General features: G+C 33.4%; 1 protein-coding gene across 1 annotated transcript in view; it reads left to right on the forward strand.

Annotated features, from left to right (window-relative positions):
• The window catches only part of osy (ABC transporter oskyddad), an 86,312-nt gene that overhangs the window by 51,070 nt on the left and 7,464 nt on the right, over window positions 1-27,778 (forward strand). Inside the window, exons 3-10 of the mRNA XM_090115341.1 lie at window positions 8,700-8,859; window positions 11,119-11,255; window positions 11,768-11,893; window positions 12,378-12,471; window positions 14,145-14,330; window positions 15,851-16,089; window positions 18,417-18,657; window positions 20,268-20,445. Coding sequence (XP_089971467.1) covers window positions 8,700-8,859; window positions 11,119-11,255; window positions 11,768-11,893; window positions 12,378-12,471; window positions 14,145-14,330; window positions 15,851-16,089; window positions 18,417-18,657; window positions 20,268-20,445 — 1,361 coding nt within the window. The remainder of the gene's footprint in view (window positions 1-8,699; window positions 8,860-11,118; window positions 11,256-11,767; window positions 11,894-12,377; window positions 12,472-14,144; window positions 14,331-15,850; window positions 16,090-18,416; window positions 18,658-20,267; window positions 20,446-27,778) is intronic.

Here is a 27,778-nt window from a genome sequence, read left to right on the forward strand (position 1 = left end):
ATTCAGCATTATGAACTGTGCTGCCTGTCTCGTTCCTTTGCTCAATGATGAACCTCATCTGCAGTGTGCCATTGATGACTGCAAAAGAAAATTTCATCCTGCGTGCACAAACGGCAAATACCAATCGGATGTATGCAATGTATGGATCTGTCACGAGTGTCTTCTTGCATTAACTAGGGGGCGCAACATCGTGCATACTGATTTGTCGGCGGGTTGTCATGATCCCAACGTAACGTTTCGGAAAAAGGTTGTCGCCCCTAACTCCCACATTCCAAACATTTCGGTCGAAGATCTACGCTGCTTGCGTAATGAGGTGTCATTATTAAAGGAGCAACTTAGTAAAGCGGTGACCTTAGTGGAGAGCTATGAAACGAAGTTGGATTTCTACTCCAACCAAATTGCGGATCTTCATAGTCTTCTGATGAGTTCTACTGCTCCCAATCTCCCCACACAAGGATCTCCCACAAACAAGGCAGCCATGGCGTCCGTTCAGACTTCGAAGCCTAAAAAGAAATCGAGCAGGCTTAACGCCGTGACTGGGCCCAAATCCAACCCTCCCCAGAAGGCCTCCAACCCTCCCCAGAAGGCCTGCTCTGATAAGGCTGAACTTGTTGAGACTATCGAGGCAACCCCTAGCCACCCTATATCTGAACAGCATCAGTGGAGGGAAGTAAGGCAAAACCGTCGGCCGCCTTCTCTATGTGGTGCAGCAGGACCTAATGTAACCTCCCTTAAGGCTGTTGAGCCTCGTAAATACCTACATCTTTGGAATATGGAATCCAGTGCTGATGAAATCCGTGACTACCTCCGCCATCTCTGTCCTGTGGGTAATTGTACTGTTGAGGAACTTCGACCCCGAGGTGATTATAAATCGTATAAACTTGGTGTTCCTGTTGCTTATTTTGATTCTTGTCTGTCAACTGAAGTATGGCCGGTCAATGCTAGAATTAAAACCTGGATAGCGCAAAAGCGTAAACAGGCCGAATCGGGAGTTATGAGATCAAACCAGCCCTTTCGTGACCAAAATAACAAAGAGTAACTCTGCCTCCTTTAGTATATTTTATCAAAACGTACGAGGACTAAAAACGAAACTCAAGACCTGGCGAAGTGGGCTAGCCCTACTAGATAATAATCTGATAGCTGTTACCGAAAGTTTTCTAGACAAATCTATCGAAGACAATGAATTAGTATACGGTGACTGGAGTTTTCTCCGCCGCGACAGGGGCACGCCTTGTGGTGGTGTTCTACTCGGCGCTCATGGGTCACTTATGTTAAAGCGTTGTACCGAGTTCGAAACAGAGAGAGGAGAGGATCTGTGGGCGAGCCTTAGTTGGTGCGGTCGGTCAATTTTTATCTGTGTCGTCTATGTTAAGCCTAGTGCCAATGATAGTGATTACATGGAATGGTTTTGTAAAGTTGAAAGCTTTTTAAATAATTTGAAATCGTCAGTGATAGTCATTCTAGGCGATTTAAATTTGAATAGTGCCTCTATGAATATTAATAATTATTACTGTTATTTTAAGTCTTTTTGTAATTTGTCTGAAAAAAACATTGTATGCAATTCCTACGGCGGAATGCTTGATGTCGTTCTTTGTAGGGAGAGCAGCGTTGCGATTGGGATAAGTGTAGCTGCTACAGAGGGTATTGTTCCACCCGATGCTTATCATCCGCCATTAAACGTAGATATTGATATGTCATTTTGCACAACTCATCACTCCGATCATATTCAGCCGAGTAATATAGATCCAGCTAACGACTGGAATTTCATAAAATGTGATTTCATACAATTATATCAGTTATTATCACAGACGTCTTGGCTAGATGTGTTGCATGCCCAGAATGTGGATGTTGCTTGCAATCTATTTTATTCTAAAATTTACACTATATTTGATTCTTGTGTACCCAGGAAGAAGCGTAAGAATTCAAGCTGCAGACGCTACCCAGTTTGGTTTTCCAATGATATTATTAAAGAGATTAAGATCAAATCTGAATTGCATGCAGTGTGGAAGCGTTCAAAGTCCTGCGAAAGTTACACACATTTTTCGAATCTTAGAGCGCAGTTAAAAATTCGAATAGAAACTGCCTACATAAACTATATGAAAGCAATCGAGGACAACATTAAAGTGGCCCCACGTAAGTTTTGGCAGCACATTTCGAATCTCAGATCGAAGGGAGGCTTTGAGCCTACCGTTTCCTATATGAGTTCAACTTTCTCGGGACCTGCGGCTGCTGAGGCTTTTGCTAATTACTTCGCTAGTGTATTTTTGCCAGATTCTCCGACCTTGAATGTCGATGAGTGTAATATATCGGATAGCTCATCTAATAGTAATTACATAAACATAAAAAATATCACCACCGATGATGTCGTCACTGGTATTAACAAGTTGAAGCTCAGTAGCGCTGTGGGACCTGATTGTCTTCCTCCTGCTTTTATCAAAGGAGCTAGAGATTTCCTTTCTGTACCATTATGTCATATTTTCAACCTTGGCCTCAAGTCGGGTGTCTACCCAGCAACATGGAAGCTGTCTAGAGTTATACCCATCCCTAAGAGCTCAAACAAATTACTAGTTGAAGAGTATCGACCAATAGCTATTCTATCCTCAGCTGCTAAAATCTTCGAAAGCATCCTACATAAATATATTTACATGCAGGTGAATAAGTATCTGTGTAATGAACAGCATGGATTCAGGACCATGAGATCGGTTGATACAAATTTAATGACTCTTGTCGAATATATTTCGGTTCGACTCGATCGAGGGCGTCAAGTTGATGTACTTTACTTTGACTTCCAGAAGGCCTTTGATAGAGTGAACAATGACATATTGTTGGCGAAGCTCTGTGCTATAGGTTTTTCCCCGGGACTTCTTCGGCTGCTGGCGGATTATTTGCGTGACCGACAACAGTTCGTCAGACTCGGTCTGTATGAATCTAAACCCTACCACACGCGTTCAGGAGTCAGTCAAGGTTCCATACTGGGGCCTCTCTTATTTTTGATCATGGTAAACGACCTACCTAGAGTGGTATCTCATGCTAGGAGTCTTCTTTACGCTGATGATTTCAAATTGTATTTGGAAATCGGGTCTGAGTTAGATTGCTTAGCTCTTCAACATGACATCGATGCTATTTATGAGTGGAGCATTAGAAACAAATTGGAATTTAACATAGAGAAATGCTTTGTGATGACCTTCGGTCGGATGAGGCACCCGATACACTTTGATTACAAGATCAAAAATACATCCATTAAAAGAACCACTGTAATTAAGGACTTGGGTGTCACATTTGATCGCGGGCTCACATTTCACGATCATGTGGCAATGTTGGCAAAGGAATCTTTTAGGCGGCTTGGGTTTGTTCTCCGGAATGTGCGTGATTTTCGAACAGGACGCGCCATAGGGCTTGTATATGGAGCCCTGGTCCGCAGCAAGTTGGAGGCTAGTTCTTGTGTATGGAACACACACGAGGGAAAATATACCCTGATGCTCGAAAAAATCCAAAAGGCTTTCCTTCGGTTCCTGTTCAAGCATCAATTTGGGTACTATCCCTATTTATATCCGACAATGTTTTTGCTAGGCTGTCTTGGGTACAACTCATTGGAGACACGTAGGAAATACAATCAATTAGCCTTTGTCTGCAAGATTCTGCGTGGCAAAATTGACGCTATTGATTTGAGTGATGAGGTGTGTAAATTATTTGTGCCTGATAATTACTGTCGAGCGCGCAAGCATGTGCTCTTTGCTATACCGCCGGCTCACACTACAGCCCGAGCCTTATCACCAATTCCACGCGCTCTCACTGCGCTCAATGCTCTCCTCAATAACAACCCCGAATGCGATCTGTTCGCGGATGGATGGGGCTCGTTGTTGTCGGCGTGCTTGAGCTTTTCTGAAAAGTTTTGAATGGTTTTTGTTTTTAATACTAGCAATCAATTTATCATATTTATTGCTGGTGTTGGGAACAGAAACCATTCATTGTATTAATTCATTATATATTAATTTATTGTTTTTCTTTTTATATGTAATTTGTAATTTGATTTAATTTTATTTTATTTTTTGTAATATAATTTATGTAATTTTTTATAATTAATGTAATTGGTGCAATACCGTTTTAATTATAATAATAAATAAATAAAATAAATAAATAAATCACAAGTATTTTTTAAATTTAGTGTCTTAAAGGCTGTAACAATATCATTAGCAGTTACGTGTCGCAATTCAAATAATGTGCTGCACCCCGCAACATGGTCCCTCAAAAAGGTCTCTGCAAGTGCTGAAGACGAATTTAAATTATTAGTAATGCTAGCAGGGACACTACTAAAGAAATCTTCAAATGCAAGCGCAACATCAGCATTTTTGTCAATAACCATGCCATTATTAACAAGTTTTATGGTATTACTTGATTTGCTTTTACCCATTTCACCATTAATAATAGACCAAACTGTTTTAACTTTATTATCGGAGTCGCGTATTTTATCTCTGATATACAAACGCTTCGCAGTAAAACAAACAATTTTAAAAGTTTTTGAGTAATTTCTAACATAACTAAGAAAAGATGGCTCTTTATTATATTGCTTCATACCATATAACTCATAAAGAACGATCCTACACCTATGTATGCTAGGTGTCGCCCATTTACTAAATGGTAAATCCTTGGTAATATTTAAAGATTTAACTTTAAATATTTTTTCAAATTCATTATGCACTAAATTAAAAAGATTTTTAAACATTTCACAATGATTATTATGACAGGATTGATCATTCAGTACGGGCAGGCTTTTATTAATATTATCTCTAAATTTATTAATGCCTTTTTTAGTTATAGGCCTAACATTAATTCTTTTAAATTCAGGTAAACAATCCCATTCAAAAACTACTTTCTGGCCACAGTGATCCGAAGTGAGTGTATTGAGAATATTTTTCTCTAAACAGTTGCAGTCGCAGTATATATTATCAATACAGGTTGCAGAAGTAGGTGTAATTCGTGTGGGTTCATTAAAAAGTTTATACAGATTAAATGACTGAAACAAATTAACAATTCGTGTTGCCGTTTGTGTTTGTAAAAGTATATCAATATTAAAATCACCACATACTATAACTTTTTTTTTACTCCTACTTAAACGCTTTAATATTTCTTCCATGACTGTCTCAAACATATTATAGTCACTGGAAGGGGGTCTATAAACGCAAACAATAATATAACGCTCCAGCTCCACACAGGACAGTTCAATGGTCCGTTCTACAGAAAGGCTAACAATGTCAGTTCGTTCCTTGCATTTTAAACTATTGTGTACAAAAATAAGAGAACCTCCATGAATAGCGTTTGTTCTAAAGTATATACTTTTTAATTTATAATTATCAATATTTATTAACAACTGACATTGTTTAAGCCAATGTTCTGTTACACAAAATATTTTAATTCTATTATGATTTAAAAATAATTCTATTTCTAATAATTTGCTAGCCAAGCCTTGAATATTTTGATGCACAATAGAAAAAGACTGCTTAGCTGTTGTCTTATAAACTAGTTTAAATCTAGCTTAGGGCTAGATTGTCTGTCAACACTTAAACTAGGTTGATGTATAATATAATTACTACTACATAAAATTATAGTAGATCCAGGGTCTGATACTAAACATGTACCAGACTGGTTAATAATTTTATATGCTATTAACATAGCAAGTTCTCTCTTATATCTAAATGGCAGATACACTGTATTCTTTGTCAAACAAAAAGATTTAATACAAGAATTTATGTCAAAATATATAAATGCATCACTATGATGATTTGTTAAATTATATAATTTCAAGTTAATATTATAGATAAATTTATATTGATTTTGTGTCAAACCAGGCAAATATGGTAATGTACACAACATAAATTTGCATTTTGTCTCACTACTAATTTTTAACATTTTTTGAAATCCTATATCTATGTCATGTTTTTTTAATTTAAAACTATCTCCATATAATATAATAACAATACTATTTTCATTAAAAGTAAAACTATCTAATGAATTCATGATATATGTAAATGAACTATTAGGAGTACAAAAATTAGTTACTTTATGCCCCAAATTGTTAAGCAAAGCGCCAAATCCCTGACCAATATTGTCTGACAACACAATAATTTCCTGCGTGGAAAGATGTTTCGTTTTAGTAGATGGAATTGTTGCCGTTGATTGAATACTATGTATATCAGTGCAGTCAATTAGCTTATGGGGCGACTGTTGCTTATTGTCACTTATTGAACACTTACATACATAGTTATTGGTTAGAGATTCGAAACGATCCATATTTTCATTGCTTAACTTAATTAGGTAATCTGCCTCTTTTATGTGTTCATTAATTTGTAACTGGGCAGCAGAATATTTTTGGTTGAGGTCAAGTAATGTATCATTTAATGAGTCTATTTTCTCCTTCAGTTCAGTAGTTTCCACTTCATATATCATTTTATAATGTTCTAAGTCCCTATGATATCTATCTAACCGTGATGACCTTGTACGGGTTTCGGGAACTGCCTTGAAACGAATAGCGTAAGATCGGTCCTTATGGAGTTCTATAAGGAGGATTATGCAGTATGCTCAGCAGTGGGTGTTTATCGGGTGAAATGATGATGACCGAAAACGAACACCACAGCTAGTAGTAAATACTTAATACAATTATATCTCCAAAAAAGTTTTTTCATTTTAATACAACATCATAATAATAATTAAATAGTAAATGAAATTGTCACATTTGTTTACTTGTGCAGGAACTGTAACATCTATAACATTGAACCTTCTGTGTCGTTAGTCTATGCCAATTACCATGGCAACTATTTGTTTATTTATATTTAATTGGTGAATTCTTATGACTTTTGCTTACACCTGCGCGGAAGTGACAAACTATCTTTGTCTTTTTTGTTTATATCATTTTATTAGAGCCATCTCTCTTATACAGTCTGTCAATGTAATAAATTAAGTAAAATGAAAATTGTATTTGTGTGTGCCTGACACTGCATATGAAGCATTTTTTTTGGATATATTGTGAGTATATAACGTATCTATACATAAAATATCATTGCATGGGACTGATTCGGATAGCCCTCTAGGTCCTCTACCTCCCACCCTGTATAAAATGTCTCGGATATACGAATAAATAAATAAAATTAATCGATATGCGAAACTAGAATATGATGATAAACATAATGTCTTAAAGCAGTATTATTTCCAGTGTGGATAAAAGACAGCGCTATCCCCTTCTCACATTGGCAATTAGGATTTTATAAATAACTATGTTAGACCGGACTCTCAGTGGAGTTTCGTTTGCAAAAATCGCGGACCTAAATCTGACTTCTGATATATATTGTATAGATCCCAGACATCCTATAGACAGATGTTGCCAACCAGTTTTGTGGTCCCCCTGCCTGCACCCCGGTAATTAAATATGGCATACAAAGAAAAAAATAAAAATTTCCAAAACATGCCGTGTGGGGTATCAAATGAAAGAGCTTATTGAGTAGATCACGAATATATAGCATACTATATACATTTCTTACACTTTCTCTAAGATTTTTTAGAAAATTTACGAAAATGGTCCATTTTTGAGTTAACTTTAAACCACATAGATTGAAAACTCATGAATATATTTTTTAAATTATTATTTTAAATAATTAACAATAGTCCATTGTTTACGATTCAATATTTCGTACAGTGAAATAGTTGCATGGGGGAGTGGGGGGAGCATTCAAAGATGGCGAGTATATTTTCAAGTTCATATAGTATATAGTTATTTTCATCAAATCCACCACATAGCTCACTTATATTATATTACGAACTATTGAATCATAAACAATGGACTATTGTTAATTATTTAAAATAATAATTTAAAAAATATATTCATGAGTTTTCAATCTATAGTGGTTTAAAGTTAACTCAAAAATGGACCATTTTCGTAAATTTTCTAAAAAATCTTAGAGAAAGTGTAAGAAATGTATATAGTATGCTATATATTCGTGATCTACTCAATAAGCTCTTTCATTTGATACCCCACACGGCATGTTTTGGAAATTTTTATTTTTTTCTTTGTATGCCATATTTAATTACCGGGGTGCGGGCAGGGGGACCACAAAACTGGTTGGCAACATCTGTCTATAGGATGTCTGGGACCTATACAATATATATCAGAAGTCAGATTTAGGTCCGCTATTTTTGCAAACGAACATCTCCTTGGAGCCTGCTCTATGTCTGCGTCTTTGCGTGAGAGTCAAATTAGACTCGGTTTTTCCCGCGTAATTTGCAACATTTTTTCATCTTTTGCTTCCTTTAATCATAGCTACACAACAACAAAAGCTTTTTTATTCAAACCTGTTCTTTCTGAGATAAGGGCGTTCAACTAACCATACAAACAAAACAAGCTTCAGCTAGTTATTAGTAGCTCATGATAGTACCACGATTTACTTAATAAATATACAAAAATAGTCATGATTAGATACGAATTTATCACTTCACTTCATAGTTTAAAACAAAGTCACTTTCTCTGTCCCTTTGTATGCTTAAATCTTTAAAACTACGCAACAGATTTTGATGCGGTTTTTTTTAATAGATAGACTGATTCTAGCTAAGCTAGTAAAACATATAATAAATATATATATGCTATGCATATTTATATATTAAATGTTAATAATAATATAATACATTTAAATGAAACCTCCTTTTTATTGCAGTTACGGTCTTCTCGGAGCTTCAGGGTGTGGAAAGACCACATTACTTTCCTGTATAGTTGGCAGAAGACGGCTGAATGCTGGCGAAATCTGGGTGCTTGGTGGAAGACCTGGAGGCCCTGGGAGTGGAGTTCCAGGACCTAGGATAGGTTATATGCCACAGGTAAGAAATATACTAGCTTTCTGAGCGCTGGTTCGCGCGGCTAAAATAGATTTATATTTGCAAGTAGTGGTGGACCTTAGTTATTATAAAAACAAATAAAGAAACAGTAGGATCAATGATTTTGAATTAAAATTTATTATATTGTACAGATATAAGTCTGCCAAGAACAACTTCTAGTAAGAACGAAAGATAATAATATAGTAAAGGTGGTAAATGGCTAGTAATCGTTACTTCAATAAAATAATCTTGTAATTCGTAAAACTAATACACAAATTTATATTATGGTATTACCACAAAACAATTTAAACACAGTCTAACTTTAAACAACGGATCTAATAGTTGCCTATGTGAAATACGACAAACCTGCGCTTAAAGATAAACCCTGTCTAAATTTTTTTGTGGTAAGACAGTTATACTTCAATGCTAGATTAAAGATTGCTGAAAAAAATAAACCATCAAAACTTTAACCGCGACTTCCGTCACACTTCATTCCGATTCAAAAAGTTTTTTTTAAATATATGACGTCACTTCCGTACAGTCGTTTAATATGAAAATGCATTATGAAAATGGACTTTTTGAAGCGAAGAAAGGAAAGATTCGAAGTTTTAAGTGGTTTTCCCAACTTTGTTCAATGAATTACGAGTAGATTTGGTCTTCCATTGTAATATTGAATAGCAATGAAGTGAGGAACTTTGATAAATAGGTTGTTTTGTTGGTCATTATTGAGGAATTAAGCTCTCTATTTACTTATTTAGTTAAACAGGATCTTGTTTCCTTTCAATTAGATATGACGTATGTGTATACCTAATTTTATTTCGTTTTTTATCACTGACTATATAGCTGCGCTTCGCGGTTTCACCCGCGTGGCTCCGCTTCTGTTGGTCTTAGCGTAATTATAAATAAATAGCGTAAGCTTTTCCTCGATAAATGGGCTAACTAACACCGAGAGAATTTTTCAAATCGGACCAGTAGTTCCTGAGATTAGCGAGTATAAACAAACAAACAAACTCTTCAGCTTTATATATATTAGTATACACTATAGTCTATAAAGAATTTTGTTTTATTTCATAGACGTAGATAAGTACTTACTTATTACTTAACTTGCTAAAAAATTTAATCGCTAAGAGAAAAATTGGTCGATTCAATTGAGAAATTATAGTACATATTTCAATATTATATAACTGTTGTTTTCTATAAGAAGTATTATTATATTAAAAAGGAAACACAGCAATGTTACAAATTAGATTTTATAAAATGTTCTAGTAATTTAATCTATCAAAATTCATTATTTTTTTCATAAATAAAATATGATATTTCCCACAATATTTCCTTCTAAAATAAAGGGAATTAACACGAGAAAATATTAAGTGTCTACCCTTATTTTCATAAAGCTATTTTTCATCTGTCGTAATTTTACAGACCTACTCCATTCCATTCGTTAAAAATGAAATGTTTATCAGAAAAACAGTTAAAATAAAAACGTAATTATTTATTTAAAAATATATTAAGAATTTGTTAAAAAACTGAAAAAGCCTTGTTTATAGTACTACTACAGTCTTTTCTTGTAATTATTATTATTGCTAATAGCAATTGAAAACAACGCTTTTTTCCTATTCAAAAGAATTCAATACAATGACATTGCATTGAACATTGCATAGACTGTCAAATACGGGCAATTAGAATACATTTTTAAAATGGTAGTTTTATACATTATTCGACGAATGAGTTTTACCAAGGATTGAAAATTAGCCCTTAAGTAAATAATGCCAAAATTAACATCCACGGATAGTACTTCAATAACTAAAAATTAACTACGTCGTATTCAAATTCACGAACAATCTTGATAACATTTTATGACCACTATTACAATCCGTTTTATTGTAATGAAACATTATACATGCAATATTATTATTTATGTTTGAAGTGTCATGAATGGCGTAATTTATAATTATTATTGAAAGAATAGCATCCGTATTATGTGAATAATCTTGGATTATTTATTCATATAGATTCGTGACGACAATGCAATGTTATAAAAATAAATAATATCCTGCTGAGTTTCTATTCAAGATTTGAACTTGTTTTCAAAAATAAAAATGGCGATCAAAAATGATTGAAAACTTTATATTTCAGGAGAAATTTATATTTTAAAACTAAAAAAGTTTCTTGTTTAATCCGTTAATAGCCATCTAGCTAATGTTCACCCCTTAAATATTTTGTGCAATTCAAATATACCGCTAAAATAACAATGATTTACAGGAAATTGCGTTATTCGGCGAATTTTCGATCCGGGAGACGATGATATACTTCGGCTGGATATCTGGAATGACAACTAAACAGGTGGAAGAGAGGATCGACTTTTTGGTAGATTTGCTGCAACTACCAAATCCTACTAGGTTAGTAGAATATAAGTTTTAAGGTTTTTGATTTTTTTGAGTATGAGCAATATGAAAAAATATAAACTGTCAACGTTTAAAAATCATAAACAATAGTTATTATTGAATAAACTATAGAAATTATGCATTTGTTAAACAAGCTTTTTATGCTTTTTGAAGTAGGTAACAGATTATCGAGCATATTGCTAATATGCTCGATGTAACAGTCGTCTGTTCATGTTCATCCAATACATATCACTTTAGCGATTTAATCAATGATTTTAGTGAAGTTGTTTTAGCTATGTACCTACTTGTGCATATTTGTATGTGCCTACACATTAATTTGAATTTGTTTTTTCCCTGCACCTTATATATTGTTTTTACAGATTTGAAAATTATAAAATATAACGATTTCTTTATTTTATGATTGTGAATTAGAGCCTCTCTAATTCCTGTACAATGTAGATCATTAAAATTCTGTTTTAACATTTTTTAGATATTTTTGACGCATTACTATTGTTTTTTTTTTCTAGACAAATAAAAATTCTGTCTGGTGGTCAGCAGCGACGAGTATCTTTAGCAGCTGCTTTACTCCACGAACCAGAATTACTTATTCTTGACGAACCTACTGTCGGAGTAGACCCTGTGCTGCGACAAAGGTATTTGCAATTTTTTTTATGTAAGAAAAAAAATTAAGTACTTAAAATAAAAATAAAATAGATGTGTGGCTCTCGGGGACTGCCGCGGTAAAGCTATTGCATGCTATGCCTTCAAGCCACACCTCCGCGCCCGTCCCCGTGGGGAGCGTGAGGTTTTTCGTTACGCAATTTCTGGATTCGGTCCTCGCGCTCAAGGCCCGCGATAGAATCTATGCAATAGCTTAAAAAAATGCTTTGAAAAAAGTGACATTTTAGTGCAGTTTTTTTATTTATACGTTTGTAAGTGCGATTGTCGGAATCTCTGGAATAACCGAAACAAGATCGATAAAAATAGGACTAAAAATAACAACTAGTATAGAGTAAAGTTACTGTAAAGTTTTATGTATTTTTGTATTCTTCGTGTTTTACGTTTGTTAACATCTTTATATACTTCCTCTATAAATGAAAAAATACTTAGTTTTAAATATATTTTGTAATATTTCAGTATCTGGGATCACATGGTTGATATAACGAAGGGCGGCAAAACAACCGTGATAATCACCACTCATTATATTGACGAGACGAAACAGGCGAACATTGTAAGTAAAAAATATATTTATCATATTTTATTTTAACCAGTTTTATTTAATTGAAAACATTATAATATGTTTAATTTATACTCTTTCCAAAATATGATGACTTTTTTATTCGTACGTACTAATAATATTTTTTTTTTAAAAACGTATTTAAATATTACTAGCGGTCCGCCCCGGCTTCGCCCGTGGTACATGTTTACGTTTTCTTTACATAAGAACCATCCTCGTACTTCAAGGAATATAATAAAAAAAGAATTATCGAAATCGGTTCAGCCGTTCTCGAGTTATGCGCTTACCAACACATTTTGCGATTCATTTTTATATATAAGACTAGCGGTCCGCCCCGGCTTCGCCCGTGGTACATATGAAAAATAGATGTTGGCCGATTCTCAGACTTACCCGATATGCACAGAAAATTTCATGAGAATCGGTCCACCCGTTTCGGAGGAGTATGCAGACTAACATTGTGACACGAGAATTTTATATATAAGATTATAAACTTAATTACAAGATTTTCTGACAAAGAGGCTGTAAGCAATGAGATGCAACTTTTCTATTTTATCGTATTACATTGATAAACTTGAATAAAAACCCCGAAAAAAAAGTAAATCGACGTTATCTGTCATTTTTAACTAATTCCCTAATATTTATAAGGCCTCCTTTCCAACTGCAAGAAAACTTGCGCAAGAAATGTCCGACAGTGTGTCTGACAGCAGCTGCTTGCAAGTCTACTTGCAGGTGGAAACGCGGACTTGCAAGCTGCTGTCGGACAGACTGTCGGACATTTCTTGTGGAAGTTTTCTTGCAGATGGACAGGCGACCTAATAACATCGTCCATTTTTCATTTTCTATCTACTAATTTTAGTAAAAAACACTGTTATATAGTCTCAAATATGAATTTTATTCTATCTTTATTAAGCTGAAAACACTATAATTTTACGAGCCTTTATCTCTGCTATAAATAATAAAACTTCAGTTTTCATTCTTGTATTTTCATGAAAGTGTTTCATTAATAGTTACATGAAAAATGATAAGATACGCTGAACATTTTTATGTTTTGATACAATTTGTAACAATGTGAATAAAATGTAGAGACTTTTTAGTTAAAAATGAAGTAATCATTTTCATATAAAATTCTGAACAAGATAGAGAAACCGAAGAGAATAAACCAAGGCTTATTTTAATAGAGTGATGATTCAAATGAACTTAGGTATACGAGTAAATCGCTCCTAGAAATGAAATAATTCACCGATACTTTAGCATATTATCAGACATTATTTTAATATACACAGGAGATACAGAAACTAAAACAATCCTGAATGGATTTTAATGATTTTTTTCTTTGTTGAATCTTTTCTCCGCTCGGAAGGGGAAAAACTTTTATAAATTAGATAAACTTACAAAAATGTCTATCCGGATAGAGCAGGGGTATACAGCTATCTCCCTATCTTTGAATGAATGAATGAAAGCTTTATTTTACACAACAAATTAAAGAAATTACACAAATTGAAATGCACATAAATTGCACAATAGGCGACCTTATGGCTCCAGAGTCATCTCTTCAAGGTAACCCAACCAAGGAAAAAAATAACAAAGAACGAACACAATATATGTTTGCTCGATAACATAGTATAAGTCAATAAAAAAATGATTATAACACATATATTTATCAACAGATCGGTCTAATGCGTGGCGGTCGGTTCCTCGCAGAAGAATCACCAACAGAACTAATACGCCGCTATCAAGCAGAGAGCTTAGAAGATGTCTTCTTGAAGCTGTCAGTGTTACAGAACATGGGAAAAAGAAGACGATCCAGTATTCTTGCTGATGTGGTAGAAAAAGTGGAGATTCCGGCTATTCCTGTGAGTAAATTGATTATGTATAAAATGATATTTATTTAAGTGTTTTTAAGCTATTGCATAGATTCTATCGCGGGCCTTGAGCGCGGAGATCGAATGTAAAAATTCCGTAACGAAAAAACCTAACACCCCCCACTCCAACCGGCACAGCGATGCGATGCAATAGCTTTACCGCGGCAGTCCTCGAGTGACACACGTATTTTTGAAGTGAAAACTTCTTTAGCGGCGTTGAGCACTTTTTCTGTAATGGGTATAAAATCTTAAACTTGTATCAGGACACGTGTCACGTGACCTGATCGAAAAAGCGTAAGACGGATACCATTCCAAAATATCAAACATGCTCAACGTTAATAATCAAGTTTTCACTTCTGCCGGCACTCCCCCAGTGCAACCCGTCTTTTTTTTCTTTTGGGTATATGTTTTCTAGTGTATTTAGTAGGGGTATGGGATAGATACATTGACACTGTTGTAAAAATCGATGTGTTTACTATAAAAGAGTCAATCGGGTCAATTTTTTGTTTGTTATCTCTAAACACGCTATTTTCCTTTTTTTGTTGGGAAATTAATTTGATATCATGATTGTGTTACTGCTATGCCCTAAATAACTTTTACGGTTATCATGTCATAAAATATTTCACAAATGCCAAGGTATTGGTTTAATTACATTCTTGGAGGACACGGAAGATTGCATGACGTTGAAGCTATTCGTAATAAATACTAATTATAATCCAACAGTTATATAAATTACAATTTAATCACAAACATTACCTGTATTTAAATATAGGTATAACATACACATATAACCTGAAGTAAAAACTTTGTACAACTTTTTAAAGAAAATTGCGTGGTTTGAGGAGTATGAAAATTGGCTATAATAATTAATATTATAGAGAAGGAGTACAGAATGCTCATAGTATTTTCAAATAATGCATGAATAGAAATTCAACTAACAACAAAAAAGATTCCAAGACTATCTGAACTTTTTTTTTTTCCGAAAAAAAAGACGTGTGACACTAGGGGACTGCCGCGGTAAAGCTATTGCATGCTATGCCTTCAAGCCACACCTCCGCGCCGTCGGAGTGGGGAGCGTGAGGTTTTTCGTTACTAAATTTCTGGATTCGGTCCCCGCGCTCAAGGCCCGCGATAGAAGCTATGCAATAGCTTAAAAAATATTTGTCGAATCGGTCAAGCCATTCTTGAGTTTTGCGCTTGGCAATATTAATATTTTGATTTATCAAACTCCTTTAAGCACTGAAACACTGGCACAAAATTTCGGGTCATTTGTAACAGGATGGCGGTTCTACAGGGGTCTTAGTACGCAATGACAAAAAGAAAAATGATGGTCAGAACGCTGATACCGGATACCTTAAGATACTGTAATATTTTATATTAGAGAATCTTAACATAAAATATTATAGTATCTTCACCGTGTGTGACGCGCTTAAGACTAGTAGAAGAAAGAAAATAAAGCAGTAATTTATAAAGATTTAAATAATTTATAAATATTAAATTCAAAATTCCAGGATCCAACAGCAATAGACGTAGACGACGAAATCGGTGAAATATCTGGTGAATTCGGTGACAATGTGTCCATGAGTAGCAAAGGCAGGAGTGTGATAACCGAACTAACGTCACCAGTTGAAGCTTTACCTCCAGAAGAAGACCCTCCAGAAGGATGCTTGGAGAGGATCAAGCCAATGAAGTGGCACCACATGAAAGCGCTTATTTGGAAGAACTTTTGGAGTCTGTTCAGGAACTTTGGGTAAGTAGAATTCGGATGTCGGGTCTTTATTGTAAAATTAGTGTTTAAGATAATAAGTTCAGGAGCTTCGGGTAAGAAAACTTCGGATTATAGAAGATAAATAATGCTTTGAAACATAATGTGGCTGGTAATGACGGCAATGATGGGTAACTATGGCGATGGTTTAATTCTATAGAAATATATTTCAATAGAAGTTATTTATACCCACGATAAATTCGTTTTATCAAATACTTTATAGTTGTTTAAAAGATTACTCTTATGTCAATAAAGAAATGATATAGAAACTTTAAATGTTGATAAAAAGTTCATGTGTATGCAAGGAGTTAATTCAGTCATATAAAACCATCTCTTTGTGCGTCTTATTTAATGATTATCATTAATTGTATCTATAAATTATTAATTCATAAGATGAACATGTTTTAATTACGTCTCTATTATATTCATAAGAAATGTTAATTAAGATTATTACTCTAAGGAAAAAATGTGTTGCTAAATTCGTTTAATTTTAGAATTTAGGACATAAAAAAATATTTCAATTCACGCGATGTAAATTCCGATATCAATTCCACAAAAGTTAAAATAATTTGATAATGAAGCTAATTTATTTTTATATTTCTACAATTTTTACTGTTATGAAAAAAATAATTTTAACTAATTTTAAATTCGTTCTAGTTCCGCTTACATGATTCGCTACTAGCATTAAGTTTGAATTAATTTGTTTTATCATGCTTTTATTAGCTTCACTTGTAAGTTTGTGTTTGTTTAGCCGATTCCTTTACACTCGAGATAAACTCGAGATCTTTAGATGGATAGATTTATTTCAAACTTAGTACTCTTATCAACGATGACAATACTATAAGAAATTACACGCGAGGCCGAGTTAGATATTAGTCTGAATGTAATAAGAATGTACTGCGATTCTACACAGCTACCTAATTGATGTAGGTAGTTGATAACAAATCGCAGCTAGTCAACGATTATTAGGAAAGTGAGGGTAGTTGGGTCGAACGTCGTATAAACAACGTCCAAGCCCCTAGGCACGATTCGTACGAATGCGCCACGAGTCAAAGGAAAGCGGCTTTTTATAGTATTCTACAGCTAAGCATGTTCAGACATGAAATAATGACAACTACATTGACAACTATTCATCCACAAAAATATTAGATCAAAAGTTACGTCTATGGGCGCTTGTGCACTACAAGGAATTTTACTGTCCGGCATTCCGATTTTTTACGGTCCGGTGTGGCATGAAAAAACCGATGAATTGCTTGTGCACCTGTCCGTCTTTACTCGGATCAGTGCGGTACAGTTCAAGGAAGTTTGGCGGTAAAATGCTATCATAAATGATTGTTTTCGCATTTTACAAGAAACGAGTAAAAATATAGAAGGTGAAATATTATATTACTTCGTTATAATAAAAAGTAAAGTTCCGTAAGAGATTTAAAATGCGTGTTTCACTTATTTATTTTAATCGGTGACGAGGAGCTAAAGCTATTCCCACTTGAACTTTAACTTACCAACACTTACTTAGATAATAATTATAGGTCAAGATTAGTCAATGTATATAAAATAACAATACCGACTTCTCAAATCTCATTGCCAACTAAAAGAAAGTAAAACAAGAGCTTGCTTTCAATTGGCATATGCAGTAAAAACAGTAAAATCCAAGCAAGTGGGCATTTGAAAACAATTATACCTACAGTGACTCGTAGACACAAAAAACCATCCGGAATAGGGAAAAGTAAAATGTCGTTCTTTTCCCACTTGCTTGGATTTTACTGTTTTTACTGCATATGCCAATTGAAAGCAAGCTCTTGTTTTACTTTCTTTTAGTTGGCAATGAGATTTGAGAAGTCGGTATTGTTATTTTATATACATTGACCAAGCATTGACCTATAATTATTATCTAAGTAAGTGTTGGTAAGTTAAAGTTCAAGTGGGAATAGCTTTAGCTCCTCGTCACCGATTAAAATACATAAATAAGTGAAACACGCATTTTAAATCTCTTACGGAACTTTACTTTTTATTATAACGAAATAATATAATATTTCACCTTCTATATTTTTTACTCGTTTCTTGTAAAATGCAAAAACAATCATTTATGATAGCATTATACCGCCAAACTTCCTTGAACTGTACCGCACTGATCCGAGTAAAGACGGACAGGTGCACAAGCAATTCATCGGTTTTTTCATGCCACACCGGACCGTAAAAAATCGGAATGCCGGACAGTAAAATTCCTTGTAGTGCACAAGCGCCCTTATACAATAATTTCATGACTTTAGCGTGTATTCAAATTTTTCTAACCTACATTTTATTCTTTCCAGTCTTCTCTCCTTCATAATCGGTCTACCACTATCCCAAATGGTGCTTTTCTGCCTTGCAATTGGTCACTATCCCGTGGGAGTTCCCATTGGGATAGTGAACTATGAGCTCCATAATAGTTCTACTGTTCTTTGCGACTATCCCAGGAATAAATGCCCTCAAGACCCTGAAACGTATGAATGGAATCTGACCATGTTTAGTTGTCAGTATTTGGATTTCTTGTCGAGAAGGCAGTCTAATTTGGTAAGTGTAAGCTATTATAAATTATACTATTATAAAAAGAAAAATGTGATTCTTAGTTTGTACCGATTTAATTCAAAACAACTAGACTATTTTCTTTTACCTGTAGAAAGCTACATTATTATTTTCTTAGTAACATTAGCATTTTGTCTGTATCAGGGTACTATATCAGGGTTACTACAGGTATTGTAGTAATCGTGTCGTGAAAATTATTTCTCTACAAAATTGCTATTTTATTTAGAAGTCATGTTTTTATTATAATATGCTCTTTTTTATACTATGGCATGTAATTTGGAATTAATATATTTAAGTACCTACTTAATAGTAGGTATAGTATTAGGTAATAATACTACCTACTACTAATAGTTTTTATTACTTTTCTTGCAAGTTAGAATTTTCATTAATTATTGTAGTTTCTACTGACTATCAATTATTGAGTGTCCATTTTTAAAGGCGAAATTACTAGATAAATAAATCAAGATGTCGGGTTTATAATCCATTGATATTTCATAAATTTCCTTCATTTCAAACCTAATTAGGAAAAGAATAAATAATTTAATGATACGCTTAGTTACGAAGATTCAATTATTAACATACCAAGATCTTAATACTATTATAAAGGCGAAAGTTTGTATGGATGTATGGATGTATGGATGTTTGTTACTCTTTCGCGTAAAAACTACTGAACCGATTACAATGAAATTTAGCACACATATAGAGGGTAACTTGGATTAACACATAGGATAGGTTTTATCCCGGAAATCCCACGGGAACGGGAACTATGCGGGTTTTCCTTTGAAAACGCGGGCGAAGCCGCGGGCGGAAATCTAGTATTTAATAACTATTATTATACCAATTCATGTTTCAAAGGTTGAATTACATCGTAATAACAATAAAATGCTAGGACAGAAGAATTAATTCGTAATTATACAAAATGGCGACCCGAGTCACGGCATCAATTATTTCATAATTTAGAGCTATTTATTTTAGTGGACATTTTAAAGGAATGTTTTTAGATTTTATGACTCATTTTTGCTGGAAATGGCGTGTCATAATAATTGGAAAAAGTTCGTTGATAATGTTTTAATTGGTAGTTCATTTAATAAATTGCACATTTAGTATATTGTTTTTATGGGAAGAAATGGGTCATCACCTTTCCTAGGTATTTTGCAGTTACATTAATAAAATGAGATCTTAAAATAATGTTTTTAATCAAGTGATAATTACAGAATATTTTGATGTTCAAACATTTAAAATTACTGATATATTTCTAACTAGCGGTCCGCCCCGGCTTCGCCCGTGGTACATATTTCGAAATAAAAAGTAGCCTATGTCCTTTCTCGGGTATCAAAATATCTCCATACCAAATTGCATGCAAATTGGTTCAGTAGATTAGGCGTGATTGAGTAACAGACAGACAGACAGAGTTACTTTCGCATTTATAATATTAGTATGGATTTACTTCCATACAATAAAAAAATTAGTTTAAAATGTGGCCATAAAAAATATTCACGCGTAGTTGAGTTATTAAAAAATTGAGCGTTATAATGTTTAATTTTGTTTAAGTTTGAAGTTTAGTTTTGTTAATTATTAATATTTAATTTTTTTTATAGATATCGTTCCCAACCGAAGCAATAGCGATGAAAGAAGCAGGTCATGGTGCAGCTCGTGCTGTCCTTGTCTTTCCTTCCAATTTCTCCGCAAGCTTACAGGATAGAGTGAGAGATCCGAGACACGCAGATCCGTTTACGATTAATAATTCTGAAGTGCAAGTACATATGGATGATACTGGTAAGTATTTTTTTATATACTGAACACTTAATATTATCAACTGACTTCAAAAAAGGAGGAGGTTCTCTATTCGGTTGTAATTTTTTGAGTTTGTTACCTCAGCACTTTCAACTGGGTGAACCGATTTTGATTATATTTTATTTTTATTTGCAAGCCAATAACGTGTCTAGTTCTAAAAGTTGAATGCGGTTGAATTAAAAAAAAAATGATTCATTGAGACTTTATATTAGCGTTAGAATGTAAATAGCTAACGATTTGTAAAATTTGTATCAAAATAAAGTAGGATATGTTTAAGATACTACTTTACAAATATAAAACAACATAAAAATATTCCATAACACAAAAAAACCTGAATCGTTCATGCACAGATAATTTTATTCGGCTCGAAGGACCACATTTTTGCTCCGGGCTCGAGAAAAATTAAAGCGATTAAAACTTATATCGTAATATTTGCATAGCTATATTAATTTAATATTTATCCGATATAGTTATAGTATCAATATTAATAGTCACTATGACACAAAGTACCTACCTATATAATTATGTTCATTATAATATCTATACCAATAAAGCTGAAGAGTTTGTTCGTTTGAACGCGCTTATCTCAGTAAACTACTGGTCCGATTTGAAAAATTCCTTCGGTGTTAGATAGCCCAATTATGGAGGAAGGCTATAGGCTATAATATATCATCACGCTAAGACCAACAGGAGCTGAGCAATGCGTTTAAAACCGAGGGGCACAACTAGTTATACATCAATTTTTTATGACTTTTTTGGTACTAAAAAGTTAGTATTTGTAATAAGATATTATATTATTGCACAACCGATATTAATCTTAAAATTTGTGATGTCATAGCCATCAGTGTCATAACAGTAAATAATAAGACCCCCAAAACAAATTAAACTAGTATTACTTGAAGATTTTCCAAGTCGTAACAATATATTTCGCGCGCTTCAGCCATTTACATAAAATTCGAATAACTCATAAGTCGAATTCGAATTTCGAATGAGTCGTTATTCGAATGAGTTTTCAAACTTTTATCAATGAATGATTCGAAATTCTAAATTCGAATTTGAATATTTTGTTAAATGTTCTGATTGGCGCTTTTTAAATTATTTCGTAATTTCTTATAACGGAGGTAAATTTATGATGTTATAGAATAATATTTATTTATTTATAATACTTCATTGTACAAACATGAATGGACAAAGCAGAAAAAAAAGAACAAAATTACAAAGGCATCATAATAATATGTGCTACTAATGAGGAATATTTGATTATTCAAACTCAAACTCAAACATTTATTTATTCAATTAGACTTCTTCTAGAAGCACTTTTGAAACGTCATTAGGTACATATTTTTAACATTTACAATTTATAATGATCAAACGATAAATGAATGAGTTCACTAAAAACTTTGATTAAAAACCGTTAAATTAAACACCTCTTTTGAATATTTTGTAGACTTCAACGATCATTTATTTTTAACAGGCTCATTAATTAAATGTATTGAACCACTTTGTAATAAGGTTAACGAAATAGTAATCACCCTCAACTAATTTTCACTGTAAAATGTATCTTAAAATAAAGGAATAAGGTGGCATTTCATTTGATGATCTTAATGAATTCAAAAACAAAAAGCGTAGGAAAAATGCCACAGTTCAAAATGTAGAAAAATAAAATGAATTATAGGATATAAGTGGATTTATAAAATTCACACCGGGAGGATTTTCCGGGAATAATAAATCTCATTCATTTATCAATGGAAAAAGGTGACGAAGTAGATTTATTTTTATTCAAATGCTCTAAGACATTTTTAATGTTTGACTTAATATGGATATAGATGGACGTATAACTTTATTACTGACTAGCTTTCCGCCTGCGGCTTCGCCCGCGTTTTCAAAAAAAAACCCGCATAGTTCCCGTTCCCGTGGGATTTCCGGGATAAAACCTAGCCTATGTCACTCAGAAATGATGTAGCTTTCCAACAGTGAAAGAATTTTTCAAATCTGCCAAGTAGTTTCGGAGCCTATTCAATTCATACAAACAAACAAACAAACAAAAAATCAAACCTTTCCTCTTTATAATATTTGTATAGACTAGCGGTCCGCCCCGGCTTCGCCCGTGGTACATGTTTACGTTTTCTCTACATAAGAACCATCCTGGTACTTCAAGGAATATAATAAAAAAAGAATTATCGAAATCGGTTCAGCCGTTCTCGAGTTATGCGCTTACCAACACATTTTGCGATTCATTTTTATATTATAGATGATATGTTTTACGAAAAAAACATTATATTTGAAAAATCCTCTTTATTGCATTTATATGGAATCCTCCTACCTTATACATAGCATGAAGTTAAGCTTTTTGTTAATCTCTTAGGAATATAGGATATTTTAATTGTCATAAGAAAATATTATAGGAAATTTTATGTCTATACATACTATAACTTTACCTTTAAAATTTAAATAGTATAATTACTAGTGGTCCGCCCCGGCTTCGCCCGTGGTACCTACATGTTTAAACTATCCTATCTCTCAAGTTGGATCGAAATGCATATGGTGTGCGAATTTTATTATAATCGGTTAAGTGGTTTAGGAGTCCATTGAGGACAAACATTGTGACACGAGATTTATATATATATATATATATATATATATATATATATATATATATATATATATATATTAAGATAATAAGCACGTATAGTTCCCTCTATAGTCACGCTTCAATGAGTAATTGTAAAATACGGAATTCGACTGTGCTCTATTTCATGATCTATGACTTTTTATACCAAACCAAATAAATTATACTTAATAACCTCAGTTATTCCTAGTATTCGCTAAGCTAGCATTTATCATTCGCAAGAAAATAGCAATCAAGTTGAACTGTGGTAAATTCGTAAATCCCTACGCTATGTCGGTTCCAATTAACTCGGCCATTTTGCACAAAGACATCTGATTTAATCTTTATTCTTTGTTACATTGCTACCTCAAAAAACCTTAGTGGAATGTCTTCATTCAGAATTTTTACTGTGTCTATTTTTAGGTCGAAGTATTTATAAAATCTACCGTAGCGTAGTCAAAGAAAAACCCACATAGTTCGCATTCACGTGGGATTTCCTGGGTAAAACCTACCCTATATCCTTTCTCAGGTCTCAAGTTATCTCTGTACGAAATTTGAAGTAAATCCATGAAGTACCTTTTGAGTTTGGCCCGGACATACATACAGGCAAACAGACAAAAATTCTAAAAATTATTTTTTTTGTATCTATTGTAGATCACGCCTCAAGTATTCTTTAAAAAAAATATTCAATGTACAGTTTTGGCTTTCCTATGATTTTATTATATGTATATAAATGAAAACCTACGCGTATACGAAATAACTAAACCAATAAATGGCCTACAAAAGCAATAATATTGATTGCTTAATAACGATAACAATACGTGGTAATTTATGGGTAATATCAATACATTATAACGCAGTAATGTAATCAATCTCTGTCTGTGATATATTCGATCCAGGCGGTTGTAATTCCGATACATACTATATAAGTAGTTTGCTTTATTGCATTTTCATTCAAATTGAAAGATTAAGAAGTAGGATATATAAGTTGTATATTAAGTAGTACTTAAGGAAATTATAATGGTATTTTTTTTATTAAAAAGGCAGTAAAATTTGTTTTTAATAGTGAAACCAGATTTTATTTTATTATTAACTAGTATTTTGCTCAGTCATTCACACTTCTTATATTAATTATAGAGTGTGATTATTAATTAAATCTAATAGGTGAAAGTTTGTAAGGATGTATGGATGTTTGTTACTCTTTCACGTAAAAACTACTGAACCGATTACAATGAAATTTAGCACACATATAGAGGGTAACTTGGATTAACACATAGGATAGTTTTTATCCCGGAAATCCCACGGGAACGGGAACTATGCGGGTTTTCCTTTGAAAACGCGGGCGAAGCCGCGGGCGGAAATCTAGTTATTAAATAATTGTATAATGTTGAATCTTCTTATTGTTCTTTCAAGCCATGCTTTTATATCTATGCTATTATTAATCGAAATCTAATCATACGTTTTGCTCTAAAAATAGAATGTAGTACATTTAAAAGTTCCAATTCCCATTCTTAAACATGTAGGTATTATATCTACAACTAAACAGAGATTTTAATCAGAATAATTAATCAATACAGATGAGAAACCCTTTTCAAATAAACAACAATATACTTTTTCAATGCTTTCTCAAACAAAGAATTTACAGCAATCGGTTCAAACTAACAACCTCGTATAAAAGAGTCAGCCGATGCCCTATTTCACAATCTAAAGTTTCTTAATATCTGGAGTGGAATAAATAACAATGCATCACTGTGCCCCGCGGTTTTACTCACATTGATTGGCTCCTGCTGGTCTTAGCATGATGATATATAGCCTATAGCCTTCCTCGATAAATGGGCTATCTAACTGCTAACACCGAAAGAATTTTTCAAATTGGACTAGTAGTTTCAAACTCAAACTCAAACATTTATTTATTCAATTAGACTTCTTGAAGAAGCACTTTTGAAACGTCAATACATATTTTTTACATTTACCACCGACAAGAAAATATGACCATGAATGACGCCTGTATGTTTTTTAACCTAACTTGGTAAGTAGGTGTGAAAGGGATAAAAAACATACAGGCGTCATTCATGGTCATATTTTCTTGTTACAAGTTAATGTTCATACTGAAATCTCCAGTGTATTCGATATAAGCTTCTTGGATACAACAGATACTACGGATACAAAATTTCTAGCTTAATATTCCTATATCTAAGATTCTTATTATCGTCATAAAGGGTATGCTAAGTACCTTTATCTCAAATTTAAATCAACGTAGGAAAATAGAGAATTTTACGACCTCCAGCTTCAATAAAGGCGCGTAGAAAATGTATTTCTCTTTGTAAAAGTTCAGAGTGTTTATATTCCTCCAATATTGAGCGCTTTGAATACACGTGATATGTACTTTTGTGCTGATAGGTCATTAATATAGCCTTATGTGTTGAAAAATAGGGTGTGCTTTGGAGAAAGATTACGAAAATCGGAAAATATGGTGATTTTGTCGCTTCTTGTAAAAGTTTCAGACTATATAATGTACTAGCTGTGCTGTGCGGTTTTACCCGTATTGCTCCACTCCTGTTGGTCTTAGCGTGATGATATGTAGCCTATAGCCTTCCTCGATAAATGGGCTATCTAACACTGAAATAATTTTTCAAATCGGTCCGGTAGTTCCGCAGATTAACGCGTTCAAACAAACAAACTCTTCAGCCTTATAATATTAAGTTTAGATAATGTTTACCTCGTTTAGAGTCAGCTTATATTTTTAGGGGACATAGGCATTCAAAATTATTGTAGTACAATACCACCACCTTATGTTATTACTCTCTCCTAGACAACCCGGGAGAGAGTAAAGAGTAAAAACTCGCTTAGCGATAAAATCGTCTTTACATATTCTTAAGCGCTACTTTTAATCCTGTTAGATTTATCATTGTTTACATATTTTATAGTGTAGAATAAAGTATTATTTCTTTTTAATTCATTAATTCTACGAGAATATGGCCAAGTGCGTGTTGGTAGATATCACATGTCTTCGAACTTGTAGTTCTTGGCCATCGGTTTCATATCGATCTTTTTATTCGGTTGAAGTAATTGTGTATTGAATATTTTATGGAAAAGTTGAAAAGACCACAATTATATTCCAACACAGGGTCAGTCGGTCGATGCCTCCATATCTACTTATTAGCTTATTAACTAGTATAACTTTTAATATAATATTGTAATTAAAGTTATGTGGTTTAACTTTGTGATTCGATAATAATATGAAATTGATGTAATTATTTGTTTCGAACTTATAACATACTAGAGGTCTGGCTTCGCCCGTGGGACCTATTTCGCAATAAAAGGTAGCCTATGTCCTTTCTCGGGTATCAAATTATCTCCATACCAAATTTCATGCAAATTGGTTCAGTAGTTTAGGCGTGATTGAGTAACAGACAGACAGACAGAGTTACTTTCGCATTTATAATATTAGTATGGATTACAGGTATATCTATTAAACTGAAACTCTAATATTATTTATTCAATACTAGCTTTCCGCCCGCGGCTTCGCATGCGTCCTGCTGTGTCTAAAACCTAATTTATACTAATATGTAAAGCTGTTAGTTTGTTTGTTTGAACGCGCTAATATCACGGCTAGTAAATTATACATCTAAACCTTCCTCTTCAATCACTCTATCTATTAAAAAATCGCATCAAAATCCGTTGCGTAGTTTTAAAGATTTAAGCATACATAGGGACATACAGACAGAGAGAGCGACTTTGTTTTATACTATGTAGTGAAGACTTCTTCTAGAAGCACTTTGAATAAGCTTTACTTAGATTATAGAATACTAGCTGTGCTCGGCGGTTTGGTCTTAGCGTGATGATATGTAGCCTATAGCCTTCCTCGATAAATGGGCTATCTAACACCGAAAGAATTTTTCAAATCGGACCAGTAGTTCCTGAGATTAGCGCGTTCAAACAAACGAACAAACTCTTCAGCTTTATAATATAAGTATAGATTATAATAGATTTTGTAGGGAAAGAGAGAGATATTGTAAGATTTAACTTTAATAACGGTCCATTTTATTTGCTTGTTCTTGTTAAAAATACTAAGAATTGTAACGGACATTGCTATGAAATGTTCCTTTGTATTTCCTAGTCTTTTATTCGGGATAGTTACGTTGCGTGTTCCCAGAAGTACAATGTAAAAGATTTATAAGAGAAAATGGCGTTAAAGGGGCGATTTGTTTATTCCAATGGTATAATCTTTTGGTATTTCTTGTGTGTTTTTGTGTTTATTGTGAAGCTAGATTTTACTATACTCACTTCATAGTATAATCAAAGTCGCTTTTCGCTGTCTGTAACTATGTAAGCTTATATAATACTAGTGGTCCGCCCCGGCTTCGCCCGTAGTACCTACATGTTTAAACTATCCTATCTCTCAAGTTGGATCGAACTGCACATGGTGTGCGAATTTTATTATAAACGGTTAAGTGGTTTAGGAGTCCATTGAGGACAAACATTGTGACACGAGATTTATATATATTAAGATTTAATATTTAAAACTACGTGTATTTTGATGCGGGGTTTTTAATAAAATAGTTCAAGATGGTTGAAGACAAAGGTTTTAGTGTACCTACATTTGTTATGTTTTTTGCCACCGCTTATCGAAAGTTTTCAGTTTATCGAAACTATGCCCAATTTTTTAGCTCCACCTCACTGACTTTTTGATTGAAATCAAATGTT

This window comes from Colias eurytheme, chromosome 23 (assembly GCF_061535395.1).
Source record: "Colias eurytheme isolate Ceu_HAF_F1 chromosome 23, ilColEury1 Martin Lab GWU primary, whole genome shotgun sequence".
NCBI lineage: Eukaryota > Metazoa > Arthropoda > Insecta > Lepidoptera > Pieridae > Colias > Colias eurytheme.